The sequence below is a fragment of the Erinaceus europaeus genome, chromosome 3 (assembly GCF_950295315.1).
Source record: "Erinaceus europaeus chromosome 3, mEriEur2.1, whole genome shotgun sequence".
NCBI lineage: Eukaryota > Metazoa > Chordata > Mammalia > Eulipotyphla > Erinaceidae > Erinaceus > Erinaceus europaeus.
Window position 1 is genome coordinate 107,231,959 of NC_080164.1, and position 27,249 is coordinate 107,259,207.

At 44.0% G+C, this 27,249-nt stretch overlaps 1 protein-coding gene across 6 annotated transcripts in view; it reads right to left on the reverse strand.

Moving 5' to 3' along the window:
• Positions 1 to 69: 69 nt before the first annotated feature.
• The window catches only part of BMPR1B (bone morphogenetic protein receptor type 1B), a 248,716-nt gene continuing 221,536 nt past the window's right edge, over positions 70 to 27,249 (reverse strand). For all 6 annotated transcript variants that reach the window (XM_060187723.1, XM_007524540.3, XM_060187728.1 and 3 more), the window contains 3 exons: positions 9,845 to 10,020; positions 4,505 to 4,635; positions 70 to 2,442 (listed from right to left, as the gene is read on the reverse strand). In XM_060187723.1, coding sequence (XP_060043706.1) covers positions 2,317 to 2,442; positions 4,505 to 4,635; positions 9,845 to 10,020 — 433 coding nt within the window. In that variant the 3' untranslated portion in view covers positions 70 to 2,316. The remainder of the gene's footprint in view (positions 2,443 to 4,504; positions 4,636 to 9,844; positions 10,021 to 27,249) is intronic.

The following is a 27,249-nucleotide window of genomic DNA, read 5'->3' on the forward strand; positions in this document are numbered from 1 at the left end:
TCACACCCTTATCCATGAAATACTCTGACATAAACTTGTCTGTATGTGAGAAATTTCCAGAAAGAAAACATGTTTTTATCTGAGAGACAAGCCCATTTCTCATTTAAATTTAGGACTGAAACACAAACACAATCCCCTCTTAACCATCGTTGAGTATTTACTTCTAGGTTTGTGATTAGATCGGAGGTACTGAAGTTTCTTGCCAAGGCTCAGATGATTCTAAACTTTTTCTACTCACATATTCCTTTCACAAGTGATCACAAAGATTGGCACAGAAGAAAATAACCTCTATATTAGTTCTTAATATCAGTACAAGCAGCATTCTGGTTAGTTGGAATTAACTCTGTTGAACCTTTGAAAACTAGACAGTTTTTTTTTCCCCTAAGAATTTAAAAACAGCTTTCGTTATCACAGATGGTGACAGTGTTCCAGAAGCCCAGCACCTATGTCCTTTCCACTCGGGTGTTTCTGGCTGCACAAGTCACTGTGGAGGGGAGGACAACATTCTCTCAAAAGCCCTCTGCTCTGCCCTTCTTTCATGTGTTGCAGAACACTGCCCCCCGGAGGATCCTGGAGGGAACGCTTTTAATTAAGGCCAAGGGGAAGGGCTTCTTCTAAGGTCTTTTAAACAGAAACCAGAAGCAGGAGAAAGCGGGCTCAGGGAAACATTGGTGATGAGGGATGGAGGCCGTTTTTTTTTTCAGCTTTCTTATGCTCCTGTTACCAAGGATTATCGGCCCAGCCCAGGTTCTGAGGTGCTGCTCAGAGGTGGAACCCCAAAGATCTGAGGGGACCAGAGAGATGTTTTTTGCAACCTCAACACAAAGAGGAGGAACCAAATTAATTAAAATAAATTAAAAAGTGAATGTTGTACTGGGCCAGCGCATTGCTTTGCCCTGTGTGTGACCTAGGTTTGAAATTTCCCATTTCAGCTGTGGGGTTCTTTCACTTTGTCTCTATCTTCAAAAGAAAAAAAAAAAACAGGAGGGGGAGTTAAATTTCAGGAGAACAAAATAATCTCAGGATGAGTCAGCCTCCCCAGCATGAGGCACCAATCACTTCAGCTGTATGCTGGACCCTCTCTATTCTACAAGAATGAGTTGCCCAGCCAGGCTCCAACCTCCCCCCCCCCCAGGAGGTTATCATTCTCTACTTTGAAATTACAATCTAATTCTGTTCACCTGACTTTCATACCGTCTCCTGTTGGAGCAGACCTGAAGATAAACAGAGAGACCACCACTGAAGAAAGTCTTTAGCTGTGAGATGGCACAAGGTGGGAATGCTTTTTCTGCCTGCCATGTGTTTCCCAGAAAACACAGCAGGGTCCACTGTAGCCTACAGGTTGACATGTCTTCTGGATGAGGAGAGGACAGTCTCTGGGTTCAGTCACTTTGCCTCTGATGATCCTCTTACTGGAGGGCTCCCAAGGAGGCTGGGCTGGTCCTCAGCACAGGGAAGGAGGCAGGCCTTGCTCCTGCGTAGGAAAAGAGGAGGTCTCCCCTCCCCTAGGAGAGAAGCCCTTCCCTCACTGGCTCACGGACACATAGTGGGTCTGCAAAAGAGAACCAGATTCTTCTCACAGTGGCACAGAACACCTTCACTCCCTCCGTTTCATCTGGAGCTGCTGGTGGTCACCTGTGGGGGGCTGGACCCCCCCTCTCCCCCTGTGCCAGGCACAGAGTGGTCCTGGAGAGGTAGTACCTGTCCCCAGGTGCATTCACATTGCTGTGGCAGCCCCCCACCCCCAGGAGAGAAGCCCCTTGTCAAGCTGGCCAGAGTGGTGGCTTTGCAGTGAGCTCTGTCCCAGGCTACCAGCCTGTCTCACTTTGCAGAGTGAGGTGACACTTGGCCAGTGGGTGACCCCATCTTGCTTGTACACCCAACAGTCTTCCTGGAAAGAGCCTTCTCTCTGTGGTCCTTGAAGCCAGGACAGTAAACACCTTCAGGCAGATGTCTACATCACCAGCTTGCTTTTGGCAAAAATAAAAACAAAATCCTCTTTTGAAAACAAAGAAAAAAATAAAAATAAATGGTGAAAGTCTGACATACCAGGCTTTCTCAGAAAGCATCAAGCATCTCAAGTCCACTGGATAAGCCACCAGGGCATCTCTCCTTCCCATAAACAGACAGGCAGATATAGGGTGAAACTTCCGTCTGTCCAGATTGCTCCCTGAGAGGTGAGGTGAGCCCGCAGGGGAGCAGGGGACGGCTGGTATGGAGGGCTTGTCACTTGCACGTTTCTGGAAGGGTGCTGGTTTTGCCACTAGCTGGAAGGGGAAACTGCTTGCTCTGGAAGTGCCAGCCCAGGCCCTCGCCTCAGAGTTTGATGTCCTGGGACTCTGACATCTTGGCCAGTGTCTTCTTCACACGCAGGGCCGTGAGGCGGGAGGCAGGACTGTGCGCCCAACACTCAGACATGAGCTTCCCCATCTGCCTGAGGCACTGGCGGGGGGTAAGGGGAGAAGAGATGGTCAGACTGGGCTGCTTCAGGGCTGGTGCTCAGCCTTGTGTTGCTACTTTAACACACCCTTTACTTATTTCTTGAGAGAGAGAGAGAGAGAGATTGATTAGAGAGTGAGAGGGAGAAGGAGAGAAGGAGAGGCAGAAGGAGAGAGAAGGAGAGGAAGAAGGAGAGAGGAGAGGGAGAAGGAGAGAGAAGGAGAGAGAAGGAGAGGGAGAAGGAGAGGGAGGGAAAGAGAGAGGGAGAGGTAGAGAGACGGAGAAGGAAGGAGAGGAGAAGGAGGGAGAAGAAGGGATGGAGAAGGAGAGGGAGAGAGGGAGGGGAAAGAGAGAGAGGGGGGAGAAGGATGGAGAGAAACAGAGAGAGGGGGGAGGGTGGGAGAGGCAGGAAGAGAGGAAAAATATTTTTTAAATTAAAGAAATGTGATTTCTTTAAGAGAGAGGAGAGAGAGATTGAGATGAGAGCACTGCTTGGCTCTGGCATATGTAGTGCCCAGGTCTGAATCTGGTATCTCTGGACCCTTAGGCAGGTAATTCCTGGGCTCCAAACACTTAGTTATCTGGGCTCCAAGCACTGAGTTCTCTCTCCAGCCCAAATATATGTATATATATCCACCAAGATTATCACTGGGGCTGTGTCTATGTGATTCTACTATTCCATATGGCCATTCTTTTTATAGAGGGTGAAAGACAGAGAGAGATAGAGAGATACCAACACCCCCTGCTCCACAGCTTATAAAGCTTCCCTCCTGCAGATGGTAACTGGGGGCTTGAACCCTGGGCCTCGCACATGGTGAGACACTACTGGTCTCCTTAATATATCTCTGAAAGCCCAGAGAAATGCTCCTTTCAGGCATGATTCTGAATGACTAGCTTTGCTGACCAGAAGGAAGTGATTCTGAAGCCACTACTAAGGCTCACAAAACAGCTCACTTGGATGCTTGGCTGTATATGCAACCCAGGTTCAAGTCCAGGCACCTCTGTATTAAAGGAAACTATGGTGCTGAGGTCCCTTTCTCTCTCTCCCTCTGTGTCTGAATCTCTGTATCTTAAATAGAAGGGGGGAATGGAGATGGAATGTTTCATTAGCACCTATGCCCACAGCCCTTGTCAAAGTGCTCTGAATTTCCCATGCAGCTCAGTCAGAGCACTGTCAAGTAAACATTCTCACCATCCCTCTGTCTTTCTTTCTTTAAAAAAAATTCTGTTTTAATCAGGGAGATTTATGGTTTACAGTAAATACAGTTGTTGACACAGGTATAAAATCTCTCTATTTTCAGAATGACTGAGAAAGTTGTGGTCTACGTACACAACAGAATACTATTCATTTATTAAAAATGGTGAATTCACCTTCTTCACCTCAACTTGGATGGAACTTGATGGAATCATGTGAAGTGAGATTAGCCAGAAATAGAAGGGTGATTATGGGAGGATCCCACTCATGGACAGAAATTGAGAAATAAGAACAGAAGGGCAAACACTAAGCAGAACTTGGACAGAAATTGGTGTATTGCACCAAAGTAAAGGGCTCTGGGGTTGGAGCAGGGTGTTCAGGTCCTGGAACACGATGGCAGAGGAGGACCTAGGTGGGTGTTAGGTTGCTATTCAGAAAACTGAGAAATATTAGACATGTACCAACTACTGTATTTTACTGTCAACTGTAAACTATTAATCCCCCCAATAAAGGGAAAAATTTTAAAAAATTCTCAATTTTCCGGAAAAATATGGCCCCCCCAAGGCCAGGTCCTCCTCCACCATCCTGTACCAGGACCTGAAAGTCCCCTCCACTCTCTACCATGTACTTTTTACTCTGGTAAACCAAACCCAGTTTGTTTTTGTTTTTTTAAAGAAATGATATTTTCTGTTATGGGAATCCTTTCAAGTTTTTTGGAACCTACAAGAGCAAATGGGGAAAACAGAATGGGCTGCACTGAGTTCCACATGAGGGGCAGGAATGGGGCACCATCCCCAGCACCCTCACAGCAGAGAAACCCACCCCCCCAGAAGCTGGCAGAGGGGGCAGACCATCTGGGGGAGGCCTCACCTCATCACTGCTCCAGCGGTTGGGGAAGGAGGGTCGGAGTTTCTTGACACACACCATCTCTCTCATGTCCTCATAGGAGGGGTCACTGGGCACCAGGTCATGGTAGGGCAGCTGGTACTCTTCCACGATACCTGCAGGGGTGGTGGAAGCCATCTCTATGGGCACTGCATCCTCACACACACAGTGTCCTCAGAGACATCCTCTGCCAGGGTCCAGGTAGTGCTGGCCAGAAACCCAAAGGCAATCTTGAAAGATGGTGTTCTCACATTATGTCTGCTTGTCTATACCTTATCAACAGTGTTACCACTGAGGCTTGATCTCTGCACAGTTTCAGTGTTTCTGTTGGCCATTTTGTTTTGACAGTGGGTGAGAGACTGACAGAGAATTAGGAGGAGCAAGAAAGAGAGGGAGAGAGAAGGAAAAAGAAAGAGAGGGAGAAAGAAAAAAAGAGGAGAGAGAGGTAAATGCTGGGAAATTGTGCAGATGCAGTCACATCTGCCATGTTGTCCCCTCAGGCTATTGTTATTTCCCACGAGAGTTGGGACATTCTTGGAGCGCCTGTTCCGCCATGTTGTCCCCTCGGGCTATTGCCAGTTCCCATGAGAGTTGGGACATTCTCAGAGTACCTTTCCCAACCAATCCTGTCCTGGCTCCCGGTTTTTGCCCTATAAAACCCTTCTTCTTCCGCCCCTCGCTCTCTTGCCCGTTTTTCACATCCGGTGAATAGAAGGGTGCAGCTTGTAGCAAGAGGCAGCCATTTTGGCTAGCTCCACGTGGCCTGAACTGCTGCACTCTCACCCAACTCTGAGGTGCCCACGAGAATAAAGAATTGTGTTCCCTCTCCGCTCCAGATCTCCTCTCTCTCCTCCGAGTCACAGCCCGACAGGGAAAGAGAGAGGGTAAGAGGGAAAGAGAAAGAGAGAAGGAGGAAGAGGGAGAGAGAGAAAGAGAGGAGAGGAGGGAGAGAAAGAAGGAAAAGAGTGAGAGAAAAAGAGAGAAGAAGAAAGAGAGCCAGAGAGAGTGTGCCTGTGTACGCAAGAAAGAGAAGGAAAGAAAGAGTGACTTCTTTCACTTCTATTTTACTGTTTTATTTATTTATTTATTTTTTTCTCACCATTCCATCAGCAAAGTCAGTGTCCCCATCCCTAGTCCCATAGATAACTACTCTAGTACTCTCACAGTCTTAGAGACAGGTTGACATTTTGTTGTTTTTTTCACATTCAGATACTCAATGCATATACACCACTTATAAAGTTTCCTCCATGGAATTGAGGACTGAGGGATTGAATCCAGTCTCTCCAAGACTCCAAATTAATATTTATTTATTTATTTATCTGTTTATTTTGGGGATGCATCTCCAGAGCTTCATTACTCCAGGTTGACATATATACGTACGTATGTATATTCCAAATAGAAACACAGAGATGGAGAGAAACAACATGGCAAATAAATATAGCACCAAAGTTTCTTTAGTGCCATGGGGATCAGGGGTTTGAACCCAGGTCATACAGGTAGCAAAGAAGCACACTGTTCAAGCAAGAGATTTTGCTGTCCAGCCCATGTAATTTTTAAAGTGAAACATCATTACAGGACTTCGAGTCTCTTTTTCTGATTTCCAAAAGCTAGATGAAGCAAGCCTCTCAAATTTATTTCCAGTTTTATATAGGCTCATGGATGCCAAATTAAAAAAAAATCTGTATTAGATTGCAATGCAAAGTTGGCAGATGCATCCTAAATAAACTCAACCTGTATAATCTGACTGTGTCTATTTCTGCAGTAGATTATGAAGCCCATAATCCATTTGGCTATGTCACTTACTTCAAATATACATTTTAATTTTTTCTGTATAATAAATAAAATTATATTTTTCAAGTTTGGATTCCTTAGATCTCTGTGTCCCCTGTAACTCAAAAGCTTATGTACTAAAAAGAAAAACTAAAAATAGTTTCTAAGACTTTTTATAGCAAAATGTGTTGATGAATAGAATGTCATGTACTCTGGTTCTCTAGATAAAATAAAAATAAAATAAGAAAATCAAAACTGATCTCCCTAGAGGCCACGCAGACCTTGATGGCAGACATGTTCTCTCCATCAAGTCAACTCTTCAGAAATAATCTCGTGAGGCAACATTACTATCTACAGTGTGCAATGAGGCTCTCAAGGCCACACAGCTGATGTGGGCTAGAGATGGAACTCTAACAACACCAAGAGGTGTCAGTCTCTCACAGGAAGATGACTGGGAGCACTGATCAACTTGCTAATACCCATGTCCAGCAGAGAAGCAATTAAAGAAGTCAGAACTGCCACCTTCTGCACCCCATAAAGAGTTTTGGTTCATTCTTCCAGTGGGGGAGGAATGACAGGGGGATGATGACCAGAGATCTCTGAACTCCAAATCCATCAGACATGGTGGTGGGTGTAGGTGTGACTTGGAAGGGAAGAGAGAATGGGACCATGGAAAAACTGGGGAAACTTATGTAAATATAGACAGATAGTTATAGAAATAGTGGTTGGCCTCTGTCTGGGACCTTGGGAGAACTGTGAAAGCATCCAATAGAGGGTCTGGGGATTTGCAACCCTGGTGGGAAACAGTGAGGTGTTATACCTGTTATACTGTAATTTTGTAAATCAATATTAAGTTACTAATGGAATTACAATAAAATAAGACATAAATTTATTGACAAAGTAAAAAAAAGAAAGGGAGAAAGAGAAAGAAGGAGAAAGGAAGGAAAGAAGGAAAGTAAGAAGGAAGGAAGAAAGGAAAGAAGGGAAGGCAGGCCCAAAATTAAACTCCAAAGCTAGCAAGTGTCCACTGCACTCTTAAAATCTCTTGTTTCTGTGGAGGTGGGCTTAACCTGTTCTTGAGAGGAACAGCAGTGTTCCTGAGTGTCTTCCTGTGCAAAACCAGAAACAGAACTGGTATGGAACAGCCCAGACCTCGGTCCCCAACCTAAAAGGTGTCGAGACCCACTCAAATTGGGGATTATGTGTCAGCAAGCCAAAACTATAAGTGATCAATCCCACTGAACAAGACAGTGAAAACATTGTCTTGTCTAGTCTTTCTAGGAAATCCTTACATCTGGAGGGGGAAAAAAACCATCAACAGTAACAGTATTTTTTTTTTCCTCCAGGGTTATTGCTGGGGCTCAGTGGGATGCATTGGATGACCTTCTCGTGGTGCATCCCGTGAGTACCCATTCATTGGGGAAACTGACCATCCTTCCTAGCCGACTGAATCCACATGGATCCCAGTCATTTTCAAAGCCAGCAATAAGCAGCTCCTGACAGCTTTCAACCTGACGCTGTTGACTGGCTATGGAAGAAGGGCAAACGCTAGAAGAAGAAGTGCCTGCACCATGAATCCACTGCTCCTAGAGGCCATTTCCCCCCCCTTTTGTTGCCCTTGTTGTGGTTATTGTTATTGTTGATGTTGTTCTTTGGCAAGAACAGAGAGAAATGGACAGAGAGAAATGGAGAGAGAAGGGGAAGACAGAGATAGGGAGAGAAAGATAAGACACCTGCAGACTGCTTTACTGCCTGTGAAGCAACTCCCCTGCAGATGGGGAGCCAGGGGCTTGAACTGGGATCCTTACGCTGCTCCTTGTGCTTTGCACCACATGCACTTAACCTGCTGTGCTACTGCCCAACCCTCAGTAACAATATTCTTATGTTATTGTATCCTAACTGATGTATCATAAATCTATCAGATTTTTTAAATGACACAATATGTAACATCTGTTTGATAAAAGCTGATATTTCCAATGGGACTTAGGAGGGAATATTCTGGAAGGTCTGAGTAGAAGTGGTAAGCAGTGTGTGCCCCAGACACAGCTGCTTTCACCTGCACAGGGGAGGCATGGGTGACAGGCACTGGATCTGGGAGCCAGCCCTCAGGTCTGCTGAGAAGAGCAAAAATGCAAGAGGTAAACAAAGGACGATATTACCGAGGGTCAGGAGTTGGGACATTTGGTTGAGTGTCCATGTTACAGAGCACAAAGACCAGGGTTCAATCCCCTGGTCCCCATCTGCAGGGGAAAGATTCAAGTTGTAAAGCAGAGCTGCAGGTGTCTTTCTGTCTCAATTCCTCTTTATCTCTCCCTTCCCTCTTGATTTCTGACTGTCTCTACCCAATAAATAGATAAAGATAATAAAAAAGAAAAAAACAGGAGACTTCTAAGAGTAATAGCTGGGAAAGAGGCTCAGGAGAACAAAATAAGACAAATGGTAGATGATAGTGGTCTCTGGAAGATAACATAGTGCCTATAAAAAATGCATCAGTCCTAACCTAAGGAAGATGGGTCCTGAAATTGGGGCAGTTTGGAATATTCCTACTCATGACCACAGAATGTGAGCTCAGACCTACAGGGATGCAGAGGTCACATAGGCTCCTAAGCTTAATATGGGACCCAGATCAAATCGATGGGCTCTACAGTCAACAATATTTATATACCTTTCCCATATCTGGGAACTACTCTCTGCCCTGATCCAGCTTTCTGGCCCTTTTTCCAGCCATGACATCATCTCCCCAGACAATAACTTGGGTCCACCTGCATATCAGAGGTGAGGCTCAGGAAAAAACTAGTATAGTCATGGGCCCTTTGGAATATAATTAAAATAGGCCTACTTCAAAACTGAGACCTCAAATCTTCATCTGCAATATTCCAGCCTTTAGGTTTATGATTAGTTAACAATTTGTTCTGCTTTACATCTTAACTTTTTTCAGCCACCAGGTTCCAGATGCTAGCATGATGCTGACCAGACTTCCCTGGACAGACGACCCCACCAATGTGTCCTGGAGCTCTGCTTCCCCAGAGCCCTGTCCCACTAGGGAAAGAGAGAGGCAGGCTGAGAGTATGAATCAACCTGACAATGCCTATGTTCATCAGAGAAGCAATTACAGAAGCCAGTCTTTCCACCTTCTGTACCCCATAATGTCCCTGTGTCCATACTCCCAGAGGGTTAAATAATAGGAAAGCTATCAGGGGAGGGGATGAGATACGGAGTGCTGATGATGGGAATTGTGTGGAGTTGCACTCCTCTTATCCTATGGTTTTTGTCAGTGTTTCCTTTTTATAAATAAAAATTTAAAAAGAAGAGAAAGAAAGAAAGAAAGAGAGAGAGAGAGAAAGAAAAGAAATGCATTAGTCCTAGGAAGGAGGAGGCACTGAAACATGTTCCCAGGGTGTTAAATATCACTTCCTGGGAGGACTCAGTCTGCTCCACCAGGCCTAGAGGTGGTAAAGGAAGCCCTGGCTGCATGGACAACTTCACAGGAGGTTTCTGTCAGAAAGTGTTTGTCAGAGCATTGAGGGCAGCCTGTCAGATACCACTGGCACTCACCTCCTGATACGCATCTCCTTGCAACCTCCCAGAGAATGAGGCCAAAACTGTACATGTCAGCCATGATGTAGGACTGGAAGTGGTTCCTGTTCAGGCTCTCATCCAGCACTTCTGGGGGCATGTAGCGCTTGGTGCCCACGCGGGTGTTGGGTGGGATGTCAACTTCATTTGTATCACTGAGGAGGAAGTAAAGGGAGGCAGTGTCAGTACCAGAGAGGAACAGCAAATGACATGGAACAGAAAGGAAATCCTTCCATAGAATACACTTCCATGACAAACATGTCTTCTCCAAAGGCATATATAGGCAGTAACCCATGGACTCAGAAGTCACACAGGCTCTTGTGCTAAATAGGGACATATATCAATGGGGTTAACAATTTACAGTATTTATATACTTTCCTCATATTTGGGAGTCACTCTCTGTCCTAATCCAGCTTTCTAGTCCATCTTCTCAGACAATACTTTTAGTCCCTCTGCATGTTAGTTGTCAGGCTCAGGCAAAAATCACTAGTCATGGGCTCCATGACACATACCTAAAATAGACTTCCTAACTTCTTCACATTAAGACCATCTGCTCCATTCCTTTTTTTTTTTTTAATTTAAGAAAGGATAAATTAACAAAACCATAGGGTAGGAGGGGTACAACTCCACACAATTCCCACCACCGAATCTCCATATCCCACCCCCTCCTCTGATAGCTTTCCCACTCTCTATCCCTCTGGGAGCATGGACCCAGGGTCATTGTGGGTTGTAGAAGGTGGAAGGTCTGGCTTCTGTAATTGCTTCCCCGCTGAACATGGGTGTTGACTGGTCGGTCCATACTCCCAGTCTGCCTCTCTCTTTCCCTAGTAGGGTGGGTCTCTGGGGAAGCGGACATCTGCTCCATTCCTACCTTTGGGTTCCTGTTGATTAAACTTTTTTTTTCTGCTTTCTCTTACCACCCTTCAGCCACCAAGTTGCATATGTTACTATGATTGCATTCTGACTTCTGTGGGCAGACAACCTCACCAATGTGTCCTGGAACTCCAACTCTCCAGAGCCCTACCCCACTAGAGAAAGAGAAACAGGATGGGGGGATGGATCCACCTGCCAATGCCCATGTCCAGTGGAGAAGCAATTACAAAATCCAGACCTCCCACCTTCTGTACCCCATAAAAGAATTTGGTCCATACTCCCAGAGGGATAAGGAATACGGAGGTTTTCAATGGAGGGAATGACTCTGGTCATTCTCTGGTGGGAACTGTGTGGAATTGTACCCATGTTATCTTACAATCATCACTGAGTTAAGAACAGAGAAGCCACACGATCCTGGCTACATGTTTCATCTAAGACAATGCAAACACTTGTTTGTAAAAATATGAGCCCACATCTTCACCGCAGCATTCATAACAGGCACCTATTGACAGATGAATGGGTGAAGAAACGAAAAGCTACTAAACTGTAAAAAAAACAAACAAACGAAAAACCTCAACTCCTGCTATTTTTAATGATATGGAGGGATTTGTAGATCTTACGTTTAGGCTGTGTGGTAGTGTACCAGGTCCCCAGTCCCCACCTGCAGGGGGGAAGCTTCACAGGTAGTAAAGCAGAGCTGCAGATCTCTCTCTCTCTCTCTCTCTCTCTCTCCTCTCTCTGTGTCTCTCTCTCCTTCCTCTATCCTTCCTTCCTTCTCTCTCTATCCCATCCCTCTCAATTTCTCTGTCTCTATACAAAAGAAGGAAAGAGAGAAAGAAGAGAGAAAGAGAGAAAAGTAGATACTATGCTTATGGAAATAGAAAAATGCATACACTGCATATTTTCATTCATATGCAGAACATAAGCAAGTGAAGAAATAAAATTAAGAAACAGATTGGGCTGAGGAGAAAGCATAGTGGTTCTGCAAAAGACTGATACCTGAGGCTCCAGAGTCCAAAGTTCAATCCACTAAAAAAACCAACATTGATGCATATAGCTCTCTCTTAAATAATATAAATAAATCTGCAAAGAAACTCTTAGGAGACCTCCAGTACTATACTGTCTCTCCCCCTCCCTGTATCTCTCCCCTCTACTCAGTCTCTATGAATAAAATAAAAGTAGGCTAGTGGGGCTGGGGAGATAGCTAATGGTTAATCAAAAAGATTTTCATGCCTGAGGCTTCAAGGTCTCAGGTTCATTCCCTAGTCCCATCATAAGCCAGAACTGAGCAGTGCTCTGGTCTCTTTGCCTCTCTCTCTCTCTCTCCCCCCTCCCCCTCCCCTCCCCTCCCCTCCCTCTCCCTTTCCTTCTTTCTTTCTCTTTCTCTCTTTTTCTCTCTCATTTAAATGAAATAAAGATAATATAAACAAAGATTTCCTGGGTCCTAATGTTTAACAAAATAAAAATGAAAAAGTAGGCCACTGAGCAGTGAAATCACTCATGTAAGAGTTTCATCTCTGAAAATAATAAAAACAACAACAAATTAAATTAAGAAAGAATTGTCTTTAGCACGAGGGATTGGGCAAGGTGTAAGGGGGGGTAAAGGGATAGAGTGGGATGAAAACTTGACTTTGGGCAACAAACACAATGTCGCATATACAGATGTGGACATACAGTGCCCCACACACAAAAGCTATACATTGTAACAAATCAATGACCCTCCAATAAAAATGTCAGAGATTGAATTACCACTAGATAAAATGTAAAGAAACAATTCCTAGATATTTATAAAATAAATACAAAATACCTTTCTGTTCTAATATTGTCGTTCTTAAAATTGGTATGTGCACAGTTGTTATGGTTTAAGATAGTGTTCTTTAAACTGAGTACTATAAAGCTTATAGCTTACAGATAAGTGAAAGGGGAGAGGACTGACAACAATTTGTATATATTTTACTTTGATACACTAGAAGCTATAAAATTTTTTTCTGCCATTATCTTATTGTAAAAAATAGCAGGGAGAAAGGAATAATTAACTGCAATATCTTTAGCTTTATGAACACTTCATAATAGGACCATTTAGGTATTATTCCCATAGACTTGAAGAACTCTTTGATGGATGGATTCCAGTATGGTATTTAAGAAGCTCTTGTCTTGACATAATGAGCTGGAATCAAAAATTGGGAATCTAGGTTTTCTTCCCTTCTTTCCCCTTCCCTTCCCTTTTTTGAAGGTTTACAGGGAGAAAAGGAAACTGAGCATCACTCTGGTGTGTGAGATGCAGGAGATAGAATTCAATACCTCGACTGGGGGAAGTAAAGGCTCTATAGTGGAGATGTGAGGTTCCTGCTGTCTTAGGGTTCAAAAAGACAGTCGATAGTTAATGTTATCATCACATTAATTGGTAATTGGGTTAACTTTGAAAAGTCCTTTTGTTAGGGTTTGCTGTACAGTACCCAGTATCAATAGCTGTGCTATTGGTTGCTTCTGATCTACTTGGTCGAGGCTTTTGAGACAGTCTGCATATCAATTACACAGCCTACATATTAAAAAGATTCAGTTTGTGTTTTGAAAAACTTTGAGACATACAATTAATTTTCCCCCTCTCATATTAATTAACTAGTGATTTATATGACTACATTTTACTAGGAGTGTACATAAACACCATTCCCACCACCAAAAGTCTGTGACCCATCCCTCCCACCCATTCCCACCCCCCACTGGCCCAGGAAGCTACATGTCTACTCCTCACCACAGGGTTTTTACTTTGGTGCCCTACTTACAATTTGGTCAGGTTCTGCTTTTAGTTTCCCTTTCAGATCTTCATACTCAACTTCTGTTGATGAGTGGGATCATCCCATACTCATCTTTATCTTTCTGATTTAGCTCACTTAACATAATTCCTTCTAGCTCTGTCCAAGATGGGTCAGAGAAGGTGGGTTCATTGCTAATTCCATCTCAGGTGGTTCACTTTCTAACAAAGTCCCAAAACCTAGATATACACCAGTTTCTGTGAGAAAGAGCATATGTTCACACGTATCCATAAACTACTGCAAAATATATACCTGAAAGCAGAAGTACACTAGAGTTTGCAGTGAGTACACCCCTAACACTTCCTCTCCACTATTCCAAGCTTGGGGTCCATGACTGCTCAACAATTTGTTTGGCTTTGTATGTTAACTCTCTTTTCAGTCATCAGGTTCCAGATGCCATCAGGATGCTGGCCAGGCTTCCCTGGACTGAAGACCCCACCAATGTGTCCTGGAGCTCTGCTTCCCCAGAGACCCAGCCTACTAGGGAAAGAGAGAGGCAGACTGGGAGTATGGACCGACCAGTCAACGTCCATGTTCAGCGGGGAAGCAATTACAGAAGCCAGACCTTCCACCTTCTACAACCCACAATGACCCTGACTGAGTCCATGCTCCCAGAGGGATAGAGAATGGGAAAGCTATCAGGGGAGGGGGTGGGATATGGAGATTGGGTGGTGGGAATTGTGTGGAGTTGTACCCCTCCTACCCTATGGTTTTGTTAATTATTCCTTTCTTAAATAAAAAAGAAAAAACAAAAAGAATACAATACCTCATACTTGAGAGTCCAGGGTTTTATCCACTGCACCACCTCCCAGGATGCTGAACCCAAGTTTTAAAGCAGTTGAGCTACTATTGCTTCAAAGATTGACAGCTAACGAAAGGAGACGTGAAAACCCTACAGTACAGAACTTGGCTCATATCACAGGCTTCACAAGCTAACAGGTTTAACAAGTGCCATTTCTATGGAAATGAAGAGAACTTGGATTAAGAGGCAGGAATCTCAGCTGTGATAGGTGCAGAAACTGTAACAGACAAAATGCAATACTCAACAATCTTGGCTCAAACTTCTTATTTCCTGACTCTTATGAAAGTGTTTTCCTTTTTCTTTTCTTCACAATTCATTGACCTTCAAACATATTTCCACTTCTCCTCAACATGCAAAACAGCTATGTAAGTCAAGGATCACACTTTTCAGGCTGTATCTCAGACAATACCAACTTTATTAAAACAGAATGTGACTTATTACATGCAGTGCCAGGGAATGAACTCAGAGCCTCAGGCATGCACCACATTCCCCTATGGCAGAGCCAGTTTTCTACTCTTTGTTTGCTGGAAAGTGAGAGACTATGGCACCATTTCACTATCCATGACGCAGTTCACGGTGCTCTCATGTGGTGCCGGGAATCAAACCAAAGGCCTTGGGCCCACACATGACTACTGGGTGAGCTGCTTCCTGGACTCACAGTAGTAACATCTGAAAGACTATACAAAAATCTCTGGGATCATTGCCTCTATGTATATCTTATAAAATAAAACAAGGTCGTGGTGCGCTTCATTAAGCACACACATTACAGTGCACAAGGACCCAGGTTCAAGCCCCTGATCCCCACCTGTGGGAGGAAAGTTTCATGAGTGGTGAAGCAGGGCTGCAGGTGTTTCTTTGTCTCTCTCTCTCTCTATCCACCCTCCCCTCTCAAGCTCTCTCTGTCTCTATCCAATAATAAATAAATAGATAAATAAATAAATAAATAAATATATTTTTTAAAAACACAAGGAATATAATTTATCTACTGTCCTTTAGGGACAGTTCAAACTTATTCAAGACTTTTTATTTATAAATGCTTGTACACACACAGCTTCAGTCCTAGAATTTCTAAAAATTTCTTTAAAACTCACACCCAGTTAAAGTTCTTTATCTGCGCCTATCTCAACAGACTTATTACCAGTATACTCACTAGGATCCCAAAGAATTTCTAGAAATGATAACTTATAAGGAAACTAATTTCCTAATATGAAACTGTAAATTTAAAAAAAAAAGCAAAAATTAGACAGCTGGTACATATCACCATCTGTAAAAGCAGGTCCTAATGTTCTAGGCTCTTTTGTAAGAGTAGGAAGGTTAAAAGGAGTGCGATTGGTATTTACCAGTTAGGGTATCATAGAGAAATGCCATCTGAAGGGGCTGGGCAGTAGTGCACCAAGTTAAGTGCACAACAAAGCACAAGGACGGGTGCAAGGACACCTGTTTGAGACGCCCTCAGCTCCCCAGCTGTTGGGAGGTTACTTCACAGGTGGTGAAGCAGGTCTGCAAGTCTATCTTTCTCTCCCCTTTTCTGTCTTCCCCATCTCTCTCAATTTATCTGTTTCATACAATAACAATAGCAGCAACAATAACAACAACAACAATGGAAAAAAGATGGCTTCCAGGAGCAGTGGATTTGTAGTGCAGGCACAGAGCCCCATCAATAACTCTGGAGGAAAAAAAAAGAAAAGTCATCTCAATACTGACTGCTAAGTGTGATAGATGGAAAGGAATCCAGAGGTGCTTTTTGAGAAAATATAAAAAGATTATACTTTCCAAATGTCCTAAGAACCCCACCTCTAATTATGGAGTCATCTTTCTCTGCCCACTGACACTCAAGAAGAGGTGTCTTAGCAGCAGACGGTGTATGTGTGGGCGATCTAGTGATTCTGAATCACTAGAGGCTTAGGTTTCAGTAGAGAAAATGCAGGGGGGCTTTGGGAGGGTTAGGGATGCATAATCTTATGATTCTTATGGAATCATAAGAAGGAGAGAAGTGAAATTCAATTTCAGCACATCACTGGTAGGGGTCGGGCGGTGATGCACCTGGTTGACAGCATACATTACAGCACACAAGGATCCATGTTCAAGACTCTGGTTCCCACCTGGGGGGGGAGGGATAGAAGCTTCACAAGTAGTGAATCAGTTCTGCAGGTGTCTGACTGTCTTTATTCCTCTCTATCTCCCCCACCCCCTTTATTTTACCTCTGTCCTATGAAATAAAATTAATTAATTAAAAAATTAATTAAATGAAACATCACTGGGGAATAAAAGTCGGAACAGCTTTAGCACAAGCCCCCAGGACCCAAGCTAGGCCAAAGATGTAAGTTGACCACAGTTAACAAAGACTTCAAGCAACTTAGGAAACTCCTCTGCAGTCTAGCTCTCAGCACCTTCATGTTTTCTAGAACCTGGGAGATAGGGCAGAAGTCATGCATAGGGCTTGCATGAGAAAGGGCCCAGCCTCCATCCCTATTACCATATTTGCCAGAACTAAGTGGTGCTCTGATCTCTCTCATGAAAATGAATAAACTAAATCCCTAAAAATGCTTTATCTATATTTGGGAGGTCAGGAAGGCATACTGAACAGTACCTCTTAGGTATGGATAGAATTAAGGCATATTATGGTTGGACTCTTTTTTAATGCCTCCAGGGCTCAGTGCCAGCACTATGAATCCACTGCTCCTGACGGCCATTTTTTCATTTTAGTGGGTAGGACAGAGAAAAATTGAGAGAGGAAGGGACTGAGAGAGGGATATAGAAAGATAGACACCTACAGACCTACTTCACCACTTGTGAAGTTTCCCCCTCTGCAGGTGGGAGACCAGGGAATCAAACCCGGATTCATATACAGGTCCTTGTGCTTCATACTATGTGCACTTAACTGGGTATGCCACTACCCTGCTTGGACTCTTTATAGCTTCTCTGTAAACTCTCTTTCCCTCCCACACTAAAACAACACACGATCGTGGATATGGTTGGTTTCTCAGACCTACAAGATCAAGACCTGTTCCTATAAATGCCCAAGATGGCGCCCCTGAACACACACACACACACACACACACACACACACACACACACACACACACCACACACACACACACAGATGTTCTCCCTCATGTACCTGGATACATATCTTCCCCACAAAGAAGTCAAATAATTACCTCCCTAAAAGATGTGAATCACTTCCTGTTTTCCAACCCAAGATTGTAAACCCCTCTGGTACCAGATATACTGTGGTTACTTGGCACATCTTAAGCCAACCCCACTGCCACACATGATGTGCCAAGGATACCAATTGGGGGCTATGTTGTTGTCCCCAAGAGTTGGCTCTAGCTGACTGAGCTCTTCTGTTGGACCCATGGGTGCCTAAAACAGAAGAGGTTGGAGTGAGGAGCAGGGAGATGGGAGACAGTGAGGAAAAAGGCAGAGAAAGAAGAGAAACCAACACTTTGCACTTAAAAATAATTATTTTTTATTTTAAAGATTTTTTAAATATTTATTTCATTTTTGTTGCCCTTGTTTTAATGTTGTAGTTATTATTGTTGTTATTGATGTCGTTGTTGGATAGGACAGAGAGAAATCGAGAGAGGAAGGGAAGGTAGAGGGGGCAGAGAAAGAGAGACACCTGCAGACCTGCTTCACTGCTTGTGAAGTGACGCCTCTGCAGGTGGGGAGCTGGGGGCTCAAACTGGCTGGCCCTCATGCTGGCCCTTGCGCTTTGTGCCACGTGTGCTTAACCTGCTGCGCTACCGCCTGACTCCCTAAAAGATTATTTTTTAAAAATAGGGGTTGATACATTATTCACGGTAGCCAAACTATGGGGCTTATACTCTATGTAGTTCTACTGGACAATTGAAGACGATGTATTGTGTCCTTTGAGACACAATGGCTAGAACTGGAGGTGATCGTACTTAGTGAAGTAAAGGAAGAAGTGAAAGACAAGTTTGACTAGATGGGTTTCACTCGTCTGCAAATTATAGAGTACTGAAGCACGTGAACTTGCAAAACAATAACCAAAGTAACTAAATAGTCTCTCAGACTTTGAGGGAACAATGGTGGATATCATTTGTTAAGTACATAAAATTTTGGTGTTGGTTGTGGTGTGGAACAATCTTCCTGTGATCTTAGAAGCTTGTAAATGACTATTAAAGCATTATAATTAAAAATTAGGGCTGAACTTTAGAGACCAATGAGAGATGGGGAGACAGAAGGTGTGTGTGGGAGGTGATCAGTCTGTTTGTGGTTGACGGGATGGTTGGAACTAACAAGGCATATGAACTAGACCAGCAAAGATCACATGGCTTCCCAGAAAGACTGAAATGAACTTTCAGAACACAAACATGTCTCATGAACCCTCGGCAGAAAGGCTGAGGTACACATCTGGTCTGTTGGTATACTTCTAAGACCCCTTCTGTTTCATTGGTTTAATCCCCCCAGTTTAACACTGTATTCTATTTACATAACCACTGTTAACTAAGCACCGCCCTGCCTCCAGGGCGTTGGTTTAATCCTCACTGTTTGCACGCTTTTTCCTTCTCCCCACCCTCTATCCTATGTACATCCTCTTCGGACCTGACACTTGCGCTTCAGGATATATAAGGGTAGGATTGTGATTAGAGATAGCTTAGATTGTGCTGCGTTCCACATGAATAAAGACTGAACTGTGTACCACTCAGCCATGAGTCCCTGGTTGTCTCTCTCTCCCGCCCGTGAAGCTAGCCCGGCATAATGGCGCCCTGAACAGGGACTGGCACTGGTCAACCTCAGGGAGGTAAGAAATGGCATCCAACTAAGGAGATGAGAAAGCTCAGAAGTGATGGGAGTGGCCACAGCGATGCTGAGTGCAGACCTGGTTCTGAGCACAGGGAATATCTCTGGCTGTGCTGAGCCCCACAGCCACGTCATGAAGAGACATAAAGATAGTGTGGGTGGTGGTTCCCCTGATTGAGTACACATGTAATATCATGCAATTACTGGGGTTTGAGTCCCCATTTCCCACCTGCAGGGGAGAAGCTTCATGAGCGGTGAACCAGAGATGCAGGGATCTGTCTCTCCTATATCTTCCCCATCTCTCTCAAGTTCTCTCTCCCCTATCTAGTAAAAATAAATAATAATAATGATAGTAGTAAGGGGGGCAGGTGATGGTTCACCTGGTTAAGCACTCACATGTAGTGCTCAAGGACCCAAGTTCAAGCCCCCGCTCCCCACCTACAGGGGGAAAGCATTACAAATGGTGAAGTAGGGCTGCAGGTGTCTCTTTATCTCTCTCTCTCTCCATCTTTCCTCCCCTCTCAATTTTTCTGTCTCTATCCAACAATAAATAAAAATATATATTTTAAAAAGACAGTAGTAACAGCAATAATAATAATGAACACCAAGTACACAAAGCACAAGTGGTTCTGAAAATAAATGTCAGAAAGGCCCAGAGGCAATGTGGCCTCCCCTGGCTGAGCCAGCCCACGTCCTGGCCCATGGCCAACCTGACAGGCCCCAGCCCTGAACTGGGCTTCCCAGCCCAGGTGTCCCTGGAATTTCTGCCTAAAAGGTAACCTCTGAGGAGCACCATGCAAGGATGGATATGCCCTCGGGGAAAAGAGCTTATCCTGACACTCAGCTCCCAGAGGAGAAGCCAGAACCTTAGTGAGTTCCATCAAGGGCTGTCAGAAAGCCAGGTACTCCCCTCCCAGGGATGTCTGGAATGACAGCAGGGGTTGCAAACTGTCACCAGCAGCTCTCAATCCATTTTCACTAGGGAGCAGAAAGAAACCACACAGAAGACAAAGTAGTGAGAGGGGGACTGTCCAAAGCATCTCTCTTTTCCCACTTTCTCTTCTCTCTGTCTTGTCTTTATCTCCTCTCTCTCTTCTCTCTCTCTCCTCCCTCCTCTCTATCCTCCTATCTCCTATTCTCTCCTCCCTTCCCCTCCCCCTTCCTCTCCTCTCCTCTCCTTCCCCCTTCCTCTCCTCTCCTCTCCTCTCCTCTCCTCTCCTCTCCTCTCCTCTCCTCTCCTCTCCTCTCCTCCCCCTTCCTCTCCTCTCCTCTCCTCTCCTCTCCCCTCCCCTCTCCTCTCCCCTCTCCTCTCCTCTCCTCTCCTCTCCTCTCCTCTCCTCTCCTCTTTCTTTCCCTCCTCTCCTCTCTCCTCTCCTCCCCTCCTCTCCTCTCTCCTCTCCTCCCCCCTTCCTCTCCTCTCCTCTCCTCTCCTCTTTCTTTCCCTCCTCTCCTCTCTCCTCTCCTCCCCTCCTCTCCTCTCTCCTCTCCTCCCCTCCTCTCCTCTCTCCTCTCCTCCCCTCCTCTCCTCTCTCCTCCCCTCCCCTCCTCTTCCCTCCCCTCCCCTCCCTTCCCCTCCTCTCCTCTCCTCTCCTCTCCTCTCCCCTCTCCTCCCCTCCCCTCCCCTCCCCTCCCCTCCCCTCCTCTCTTCTCCTCTCCCCTCCTCTCTTCTCCTATGCCCTCCTCTCCTCCCCTCTTTCTCTTGCAGCTTCCCCAGGAAACTTCCAGGAATGGCCTGGCACAGAGTGTCGAGAGAGGCAACATTCTTACACAGAGTCTGAGTGTTCCATACAACACCCCACCAAAACTCCCTCCGTGAAGTGGGGACTGGGCTCAAACCTGGCTCAGAGGCACTCCAAAGCAGGAGCACTGTGCATGGGAGCTAATTTACCAGCCTCTGAGCCCATTGAAATAAATACACCAGGAACCAGGGGAGGCATGAAAACCAAAGGCAGTGTGCAAAACAGCACTTACATGTAACGCTCAGATGAAATTAGGGGCATTGGGTTCCTGGGCCATGACTTGGGGAAAAGGGCCTACTGTTCTGCAAACACCATCACAGGGAGATGAAAGACTCTATTCATGTCAACAACTGTACTGCGAACCACTATGCCTCCCCTCATCTCTTGCCCATAAAGTGATGAAAGAAAATAAGACTAAACAGAAACAGAATGCTGAGCACTTGAGAATGGCAAAGTTCTTCTAAACAGTAGAAGACAAAATGGGTTAGTGGGCCAGTGAAATAGCTCATCTGGACACTGCACTGTTTTGACCCACGTTGTGCATGACCCAGGTTCAAGCCCAGGCCCCACTTCACTGAAGGAGGCTATAGTGCTGTGGCCTCTTTCACTTTCTATTGCCATATCTCTTGTTTCTTCTTTTTAATTTTTTTTAAAAATTATCTTTATTTACCTATTGGATAGAGACAGCCAGAAACCAAGAGGGTAGGGGGGATAGAGAGGGAAAGAGACAGAGAGACACCTGCAGCCATGCTTCACCACTCACAAAGCTTTCCTTTTGTAAGAGAGGACCAGTGGCTTGAACCTGGGTCCTTTTGCACTTAACCAGATGTCACCACCTGTCCCCCCTTTTTGTAATGTTATAGCTTTATTGAGTAATGGCTTATAATACAGATTGGTTTTTTTTTATCACTCCTATCAACAAAGGTCTGTGTCCCCACCCTCACCTGCATAAATAACCACTATATTTCTCCCACAGTATTAGAAACAGGTTGATTTTTTTCACATCTGTATGTTCAATTCTCTATATTCCGCATATGAGTGAAACCATTTTGTAGTTGCCTTTTACATCCTTACTTGCTTCACTGAGCATAATCTTCTCCAATTCCATCCATTTTATCCCAGAGGACACAATATCATCCCTTTTTATTGCTGCATACTCTGTTGAGTATGTCTGATAACTTTTTTTGTCTCCAAGGTTATTGCTGGGGCTCAATGCCTGCTCTACAAATTCACTGTTCCTGGAGGCTATTTTTCCCATTTTGTTGCACTTGTTATTGTCATAGCTGTTGTTGTTGTTGGATAGGATAGAGAGAAATTGAGAGAGGAAGGGAAGAGAGAGAGGAGGAGATGTTTCCTTTATAAAATATTTAAATCATCTTGTTTAATTTACATTAATTTTGAAATCATATTGATTTCATAGACTGATATAGGCAAAACATATCTTTTAAATGTTTAAAATATTTTATTTATTTATTCCTTTTTGTTGCCCTTACTGTTTTATTGTTGTTATTGATGTCATTGTTGTTGGATAGGACAGAGAGAAATGGAGAGAGGAAGGGAAGACAGAGAGGGGGAGAGAAAGACATATACCTGCAGACCGGCTTCACTGCCTGTGAAGTGACTCCCCTGCAGGTGGGGAGCTGGGGGCTCTAACAGGGATCCTTACGCCGGCCCTTTCACTTTGCGCCATATGCACTTAATTCACTGCACTACTGCCCAACCCCCATAACACTTTTTGACTTTTATTTTTATTTGATAGAACAGAGAGAAATTGAGAGAGAGGGTGAGATAGAGAGGGAGAGACAGGGGGCACCTGCAGCACTGCTTCACCACTCATAAGACTTTGTCTCTTATGAAGTCCTCATAGGTGGGGACAGGGGGCTTGAATCTGAGTCCTTGTACATGGTAATAGAGATGAAGAGAGAGGGGGAAAAGGAAGAGGAGGAGGAGAAGCAGAGAAAGAAGAAAAAAAGAGAGAAGAAAAAGAAGAAGAAGCACCGCTACTGACAAGGACCATGATGACATCCCTCAATAAAGGGGTTTCAGGATTGAACAAAACATTCAAAATTCGAAGATATCATGAATTGTTTGAATTGTGAAGGTAGTTTCCCCCACATCCCATTGGAATCCTGGAGACGTTTAGCAGAGAATGAAAAAGAGGTTGGTAATTAGAAAAAAACATGATGAGATTTTTCTTTTTTTTTTCTTTCCTTCCTTCCTTCCTTCCTTCCTTTCTTTTTTTTCTGTGCTTCTAGGGTTATTGTTGGCAGTTCATGCCAGCACCATGAATCTACTGCTCCTGTAGCCATTTTTTTTCATTGTTGTTGTTGTTGCTGCTGCTGCTGCTGTTGCAGTTGTTGTTGTTGTTGAATAGGACAGAGAGAAATGGAGAGAAGAGGGGAAGACAGAGGGGGAGAAAAAGATAGATACTTGGCAGGGGGCTCAAACTGGGATCCTTCCGCGGGTTCTTGAATTTTGCAGCCCCAGTATTTTTTTTTTTTAAAGAGGAGACTTGAAGGTTGAAAACTAGAATGAGGGAGTCGGGCTGTAGCAAAACAGGTTAAGCGCAGGTGGCGCAAAGCACAAGGACAGGTGTAAGGATCCCAGTTCGAGCCCCTGCCTCCCCACCTGAATAGGAGTCGCTTCACAAGCAGTGAAGCAGGTCTGCAGGTGTCTGTCTTTCTCTCCCCCTCTGTCTGCCCCTCCTCTCTTCATTTCTCTCTGTCCTATCCAACAACAACATCAATAAAACAATAATAGTAACTAAAAACATTAAAAAAACAAAGGCAACAAAAGGAAATAAGTAAATAAATTAAAAAAATAAAACTAGAATGAAAACTAAAAAACTCAGAGAGCAGATTTAATCATTTTTATGGGCAGGAAGTTCACATTTTTTACTTCAAATCTACAAATAACTGCCTCCTACTTTCTTTTTAAGCATTCACCCAGAAATGCAATTTGCTAAGCCTGAGTGTGAATGTCTTCATATATTTGGGGCCTTATTATTAAAACACAGCTCCAACACCAATTCTGCTGAAACAACAACAACAATAAATAGTAAGTGTGTCCTTTCATCTGAGGTATGATCAAGCCCTTGGCTTTTCCATTTTTGCCCTTCTCCACACAGCACAAAACCATCTTTCTAAAAATCCCTGAGTGTCAACTGCTTGACTGAGCTCAGCGGCTTCTCTACACCACTGGTTTGTGAGCTTTTGTTTGTCTATGCTGTTTTTAGAGCAGATGGATGATTTCTTCTTGTGAAAGGGGCCTGGGCGGTGCTGCACCCAGTTAAGTGAGCACAGTACAAAGCACAATGACCTTGGGTCCATACTCCCAGAGGGATAAAGAATAGGAAAGCTATCAAGGGAGGGGATGGGATATGGAGTTCTGGTGGTGGTGGAAATTGTGTGGAGTTGTACCCCTCTTATCCTATGGTTTTGTCAGTGTTTCTTTTTGTTGTTGTTGTTGATGTAACAGATTCTATTTTAATTTATTGTATTGAACAAGCAGATAATACATTTCAGGTTTCATTCTAAGAAGAAGAGTACTTGTATCACTTTATTTAATTCTCCCAATGGGTATCGTCACATGCCATCACTATTACACAGAAAAGAAAATTGAGGACAAAGAGATAAATAACTTTCTTAAATAGCTGACTGAAACTTTGTCCCTGGCACCTTGGTATCACAGCTCTCCATGCCACACTGAGATGGAGGCTTCCTGGTAAGCACCCTTGAGTCCCCACTGTGAAGAGTCCTATGATTCAGCCTAATGGCAGTTGTCCCTTTGAACAGGAAGGCTAAGAAACTAGCCAGGCTCTTTTGGTCTCTCTTCACATATATGCAGGCAACTTCTCCTTGGATTTCCTCTTCTGGTTTTATGCTTAAAGCAGAAGAAATGTGGAGCTCTCCTAATTTAAAAATATCTCTTTTTCTGATTGGGTCATTCCTTGAATTTCCCCAATAGAGAATGTGCTTTAAGGACGTATTTTCTTTCTTTCTCTTCTTTTCTTTTTGCCTCCAGGGTTATTGCTGGGACTCAGTGCCTACACTACAAATCCTCTGCTCCTGGAGGCTATCTTTCTCTTTCTACTGCCCTTGGTGCTCATCACTGTTGTTGTTGTTGTTCTTGTTATTATTGTTGTTAACAATAACATTGCTGTCATTGTTGTTGGATAGGACAGAGAGAAATCAAGAGAGGAAGAGAAGATAGAGAGGGTGAGAGGAAGACAGACACCCACAGACCTGCTCCAGCGCTTGGGAACCGACTCCCCAGCAGGTGGGGAGTCGGAGGCTCGAACCGGGATATATTTTTTCCTTTTTTAAAAAAAATATTTATTTATTCCCCTTTGTTGCCCTTGTTGTTTCATTGTTGTATTTATTATTGTTGTTGTTATTGATGTAATTGTGTTGGATAGGACAGAGAGAAATGGAGAGAAGAGGGAAAGACAGAGAGGGGGAGAGAAAGATAGACACCTGCAGACCTGCTTCACCACTTGTGAAGCGACTCCCCGGTCCTTGACCTATGCACCATGTGTGCTTAACCCTAACCCTAACCCTTGTAGGTGGGGAGCCAGGGGCTTGAACCCGGATTCTTACGCCAGTCCTTGCGCGTTGCGCCATGTGCGTTTAACCCTCTGTGCCACCGCCCAATCCCCAAGTACGTATTTTCTTTCTTTTTTTTTAAGTTAATATAAAAGGAAAAAGCACAAGGACCTGTGCAAGGATCCAGGTTCAAGCCCCCAGGCATCCCACCTGCAGGGGTGACACTTCACAAATGGTGAAGCAGGTCTGCCAGTGTCTGCCCCTCTCTCGCTCTATCTTCCCCTCCTCTCTCAATTTCTTTCTGTTCTATCCAAAAAATGGGGGGAAAAAATGGCCACCTAGAGCAGTGGATTTGTAATACCAGCACTGAGTGCCCTGGAGGAAAAAAAAAAGAAGAAAGGAAGGGAAGAAAGAAAGAAGGAATGAAAGAATGAGAAAGAAGGAAAAAAAGAAAGAAAAATAAAGACAGAAAGAAAGAAAGAGAAAGAAAGAAAGAAAGAAAGAAAGAGAAAGAAAGAAAGAAAGAAAGAAAGAAAGAAAGAAAGAAAGAAAGAAAGAAAGAAAAGAGTCTATAACGTGGAAGGAGCTGGATGTAGAAGAGAGCATAATGATTATGCAAAGAGACTCTCATACTTGAAGTTCCAATGAGCCAGGTTCAATCCCCTGCTTCACCATAAGCCAGAGCTGAGCAGTGCTCTGGTAAACAAAATAAATAAATAACTGGAAAATATATATATATATATTAAAAAGTGAAAGGAGCTGTTGCAACTAGAGTGAAGATAAACAAAACACAGCCCCAGCCCTGAGCTACTTGAGTTGCTGAAGGTTCCCCAAGGAGTTCCCTCCCCAACCCAGCTCACATACCCAGTTTACAACATGCACTGAGCAATGTGTGCAGATTTTCAGCACTGCTTAATATGCCACAGTGTGACTGTGTTACACACTGTATCTGACTAACTTCTCCTTTTATTTTTAATTTATTTTTATTGCCACCAAGGTTATGGCTGGGGCTTGGTGCTTGCAAAATAAATCCACCACTCCTAGTGGCCATTTTTCTTTCTCCTTTTCTTTCTTTCTTCCTTTCTTTCTTTCTTTCTTTCTTTCTTTCTTTCTTTCTTTCTTTCTTTCTTTCTTTCTTTCTCTCTTTCTTTCTTTCTTTCTTTCTTCTTTCCTTTCTTTCTTTCTTTCTTTCTTCCTTTCTTCCTCTCTCTTTCTTACCTTCTTCTCTTTTTATCTGATAGAACAGAGAGAAATTGAGAGAGATGGGGAGCTAGAGAGAAAGATAGAAAGAGATAAAGAGACACCTGAGCCCTGCTTTACTACTCCTGATGCATCCCGCAGGGGCTCGAGCCAGAGTCCTTGCACATGGTAATGTGTATGCTCACCCCGCTGTACCTGGCCACCAGCTAACTAGCTAACAGTTCTTTTTTATTTTTTGTAGAATATTTTTTAAAAGTATATTTTTATTTATTTATTATTGAATAGAGACAGAGAAATTGAGAGAGGAGGGGGAGGTAGAGAGGGAGAAAGAGAGACATCTGTAGCCCTGCTTCACCACTTGTGAAGCTTTCTTCCTGTAGGTGGGACAAAGGTCTTGAGCCTGGGTCCTTGTGTACTATAGAGTGCTTAACCAAATGCTCCACTGCCTGGCTCCACTTCTAATAAAGTATTGCCTTTATCTGATGATCATCATTGATGGGTAGGACTGTCCCCAGATCTACATCTACTTGTAAGTGGCATGCAGAATGCTGACCACCCAATCATAGACTTTGCTTTCTCTTTTTTTCAAAATAGTATCAGGGAAGCCATGAAATTAATATGGGCACTGTGCCAGGTCAGTTCA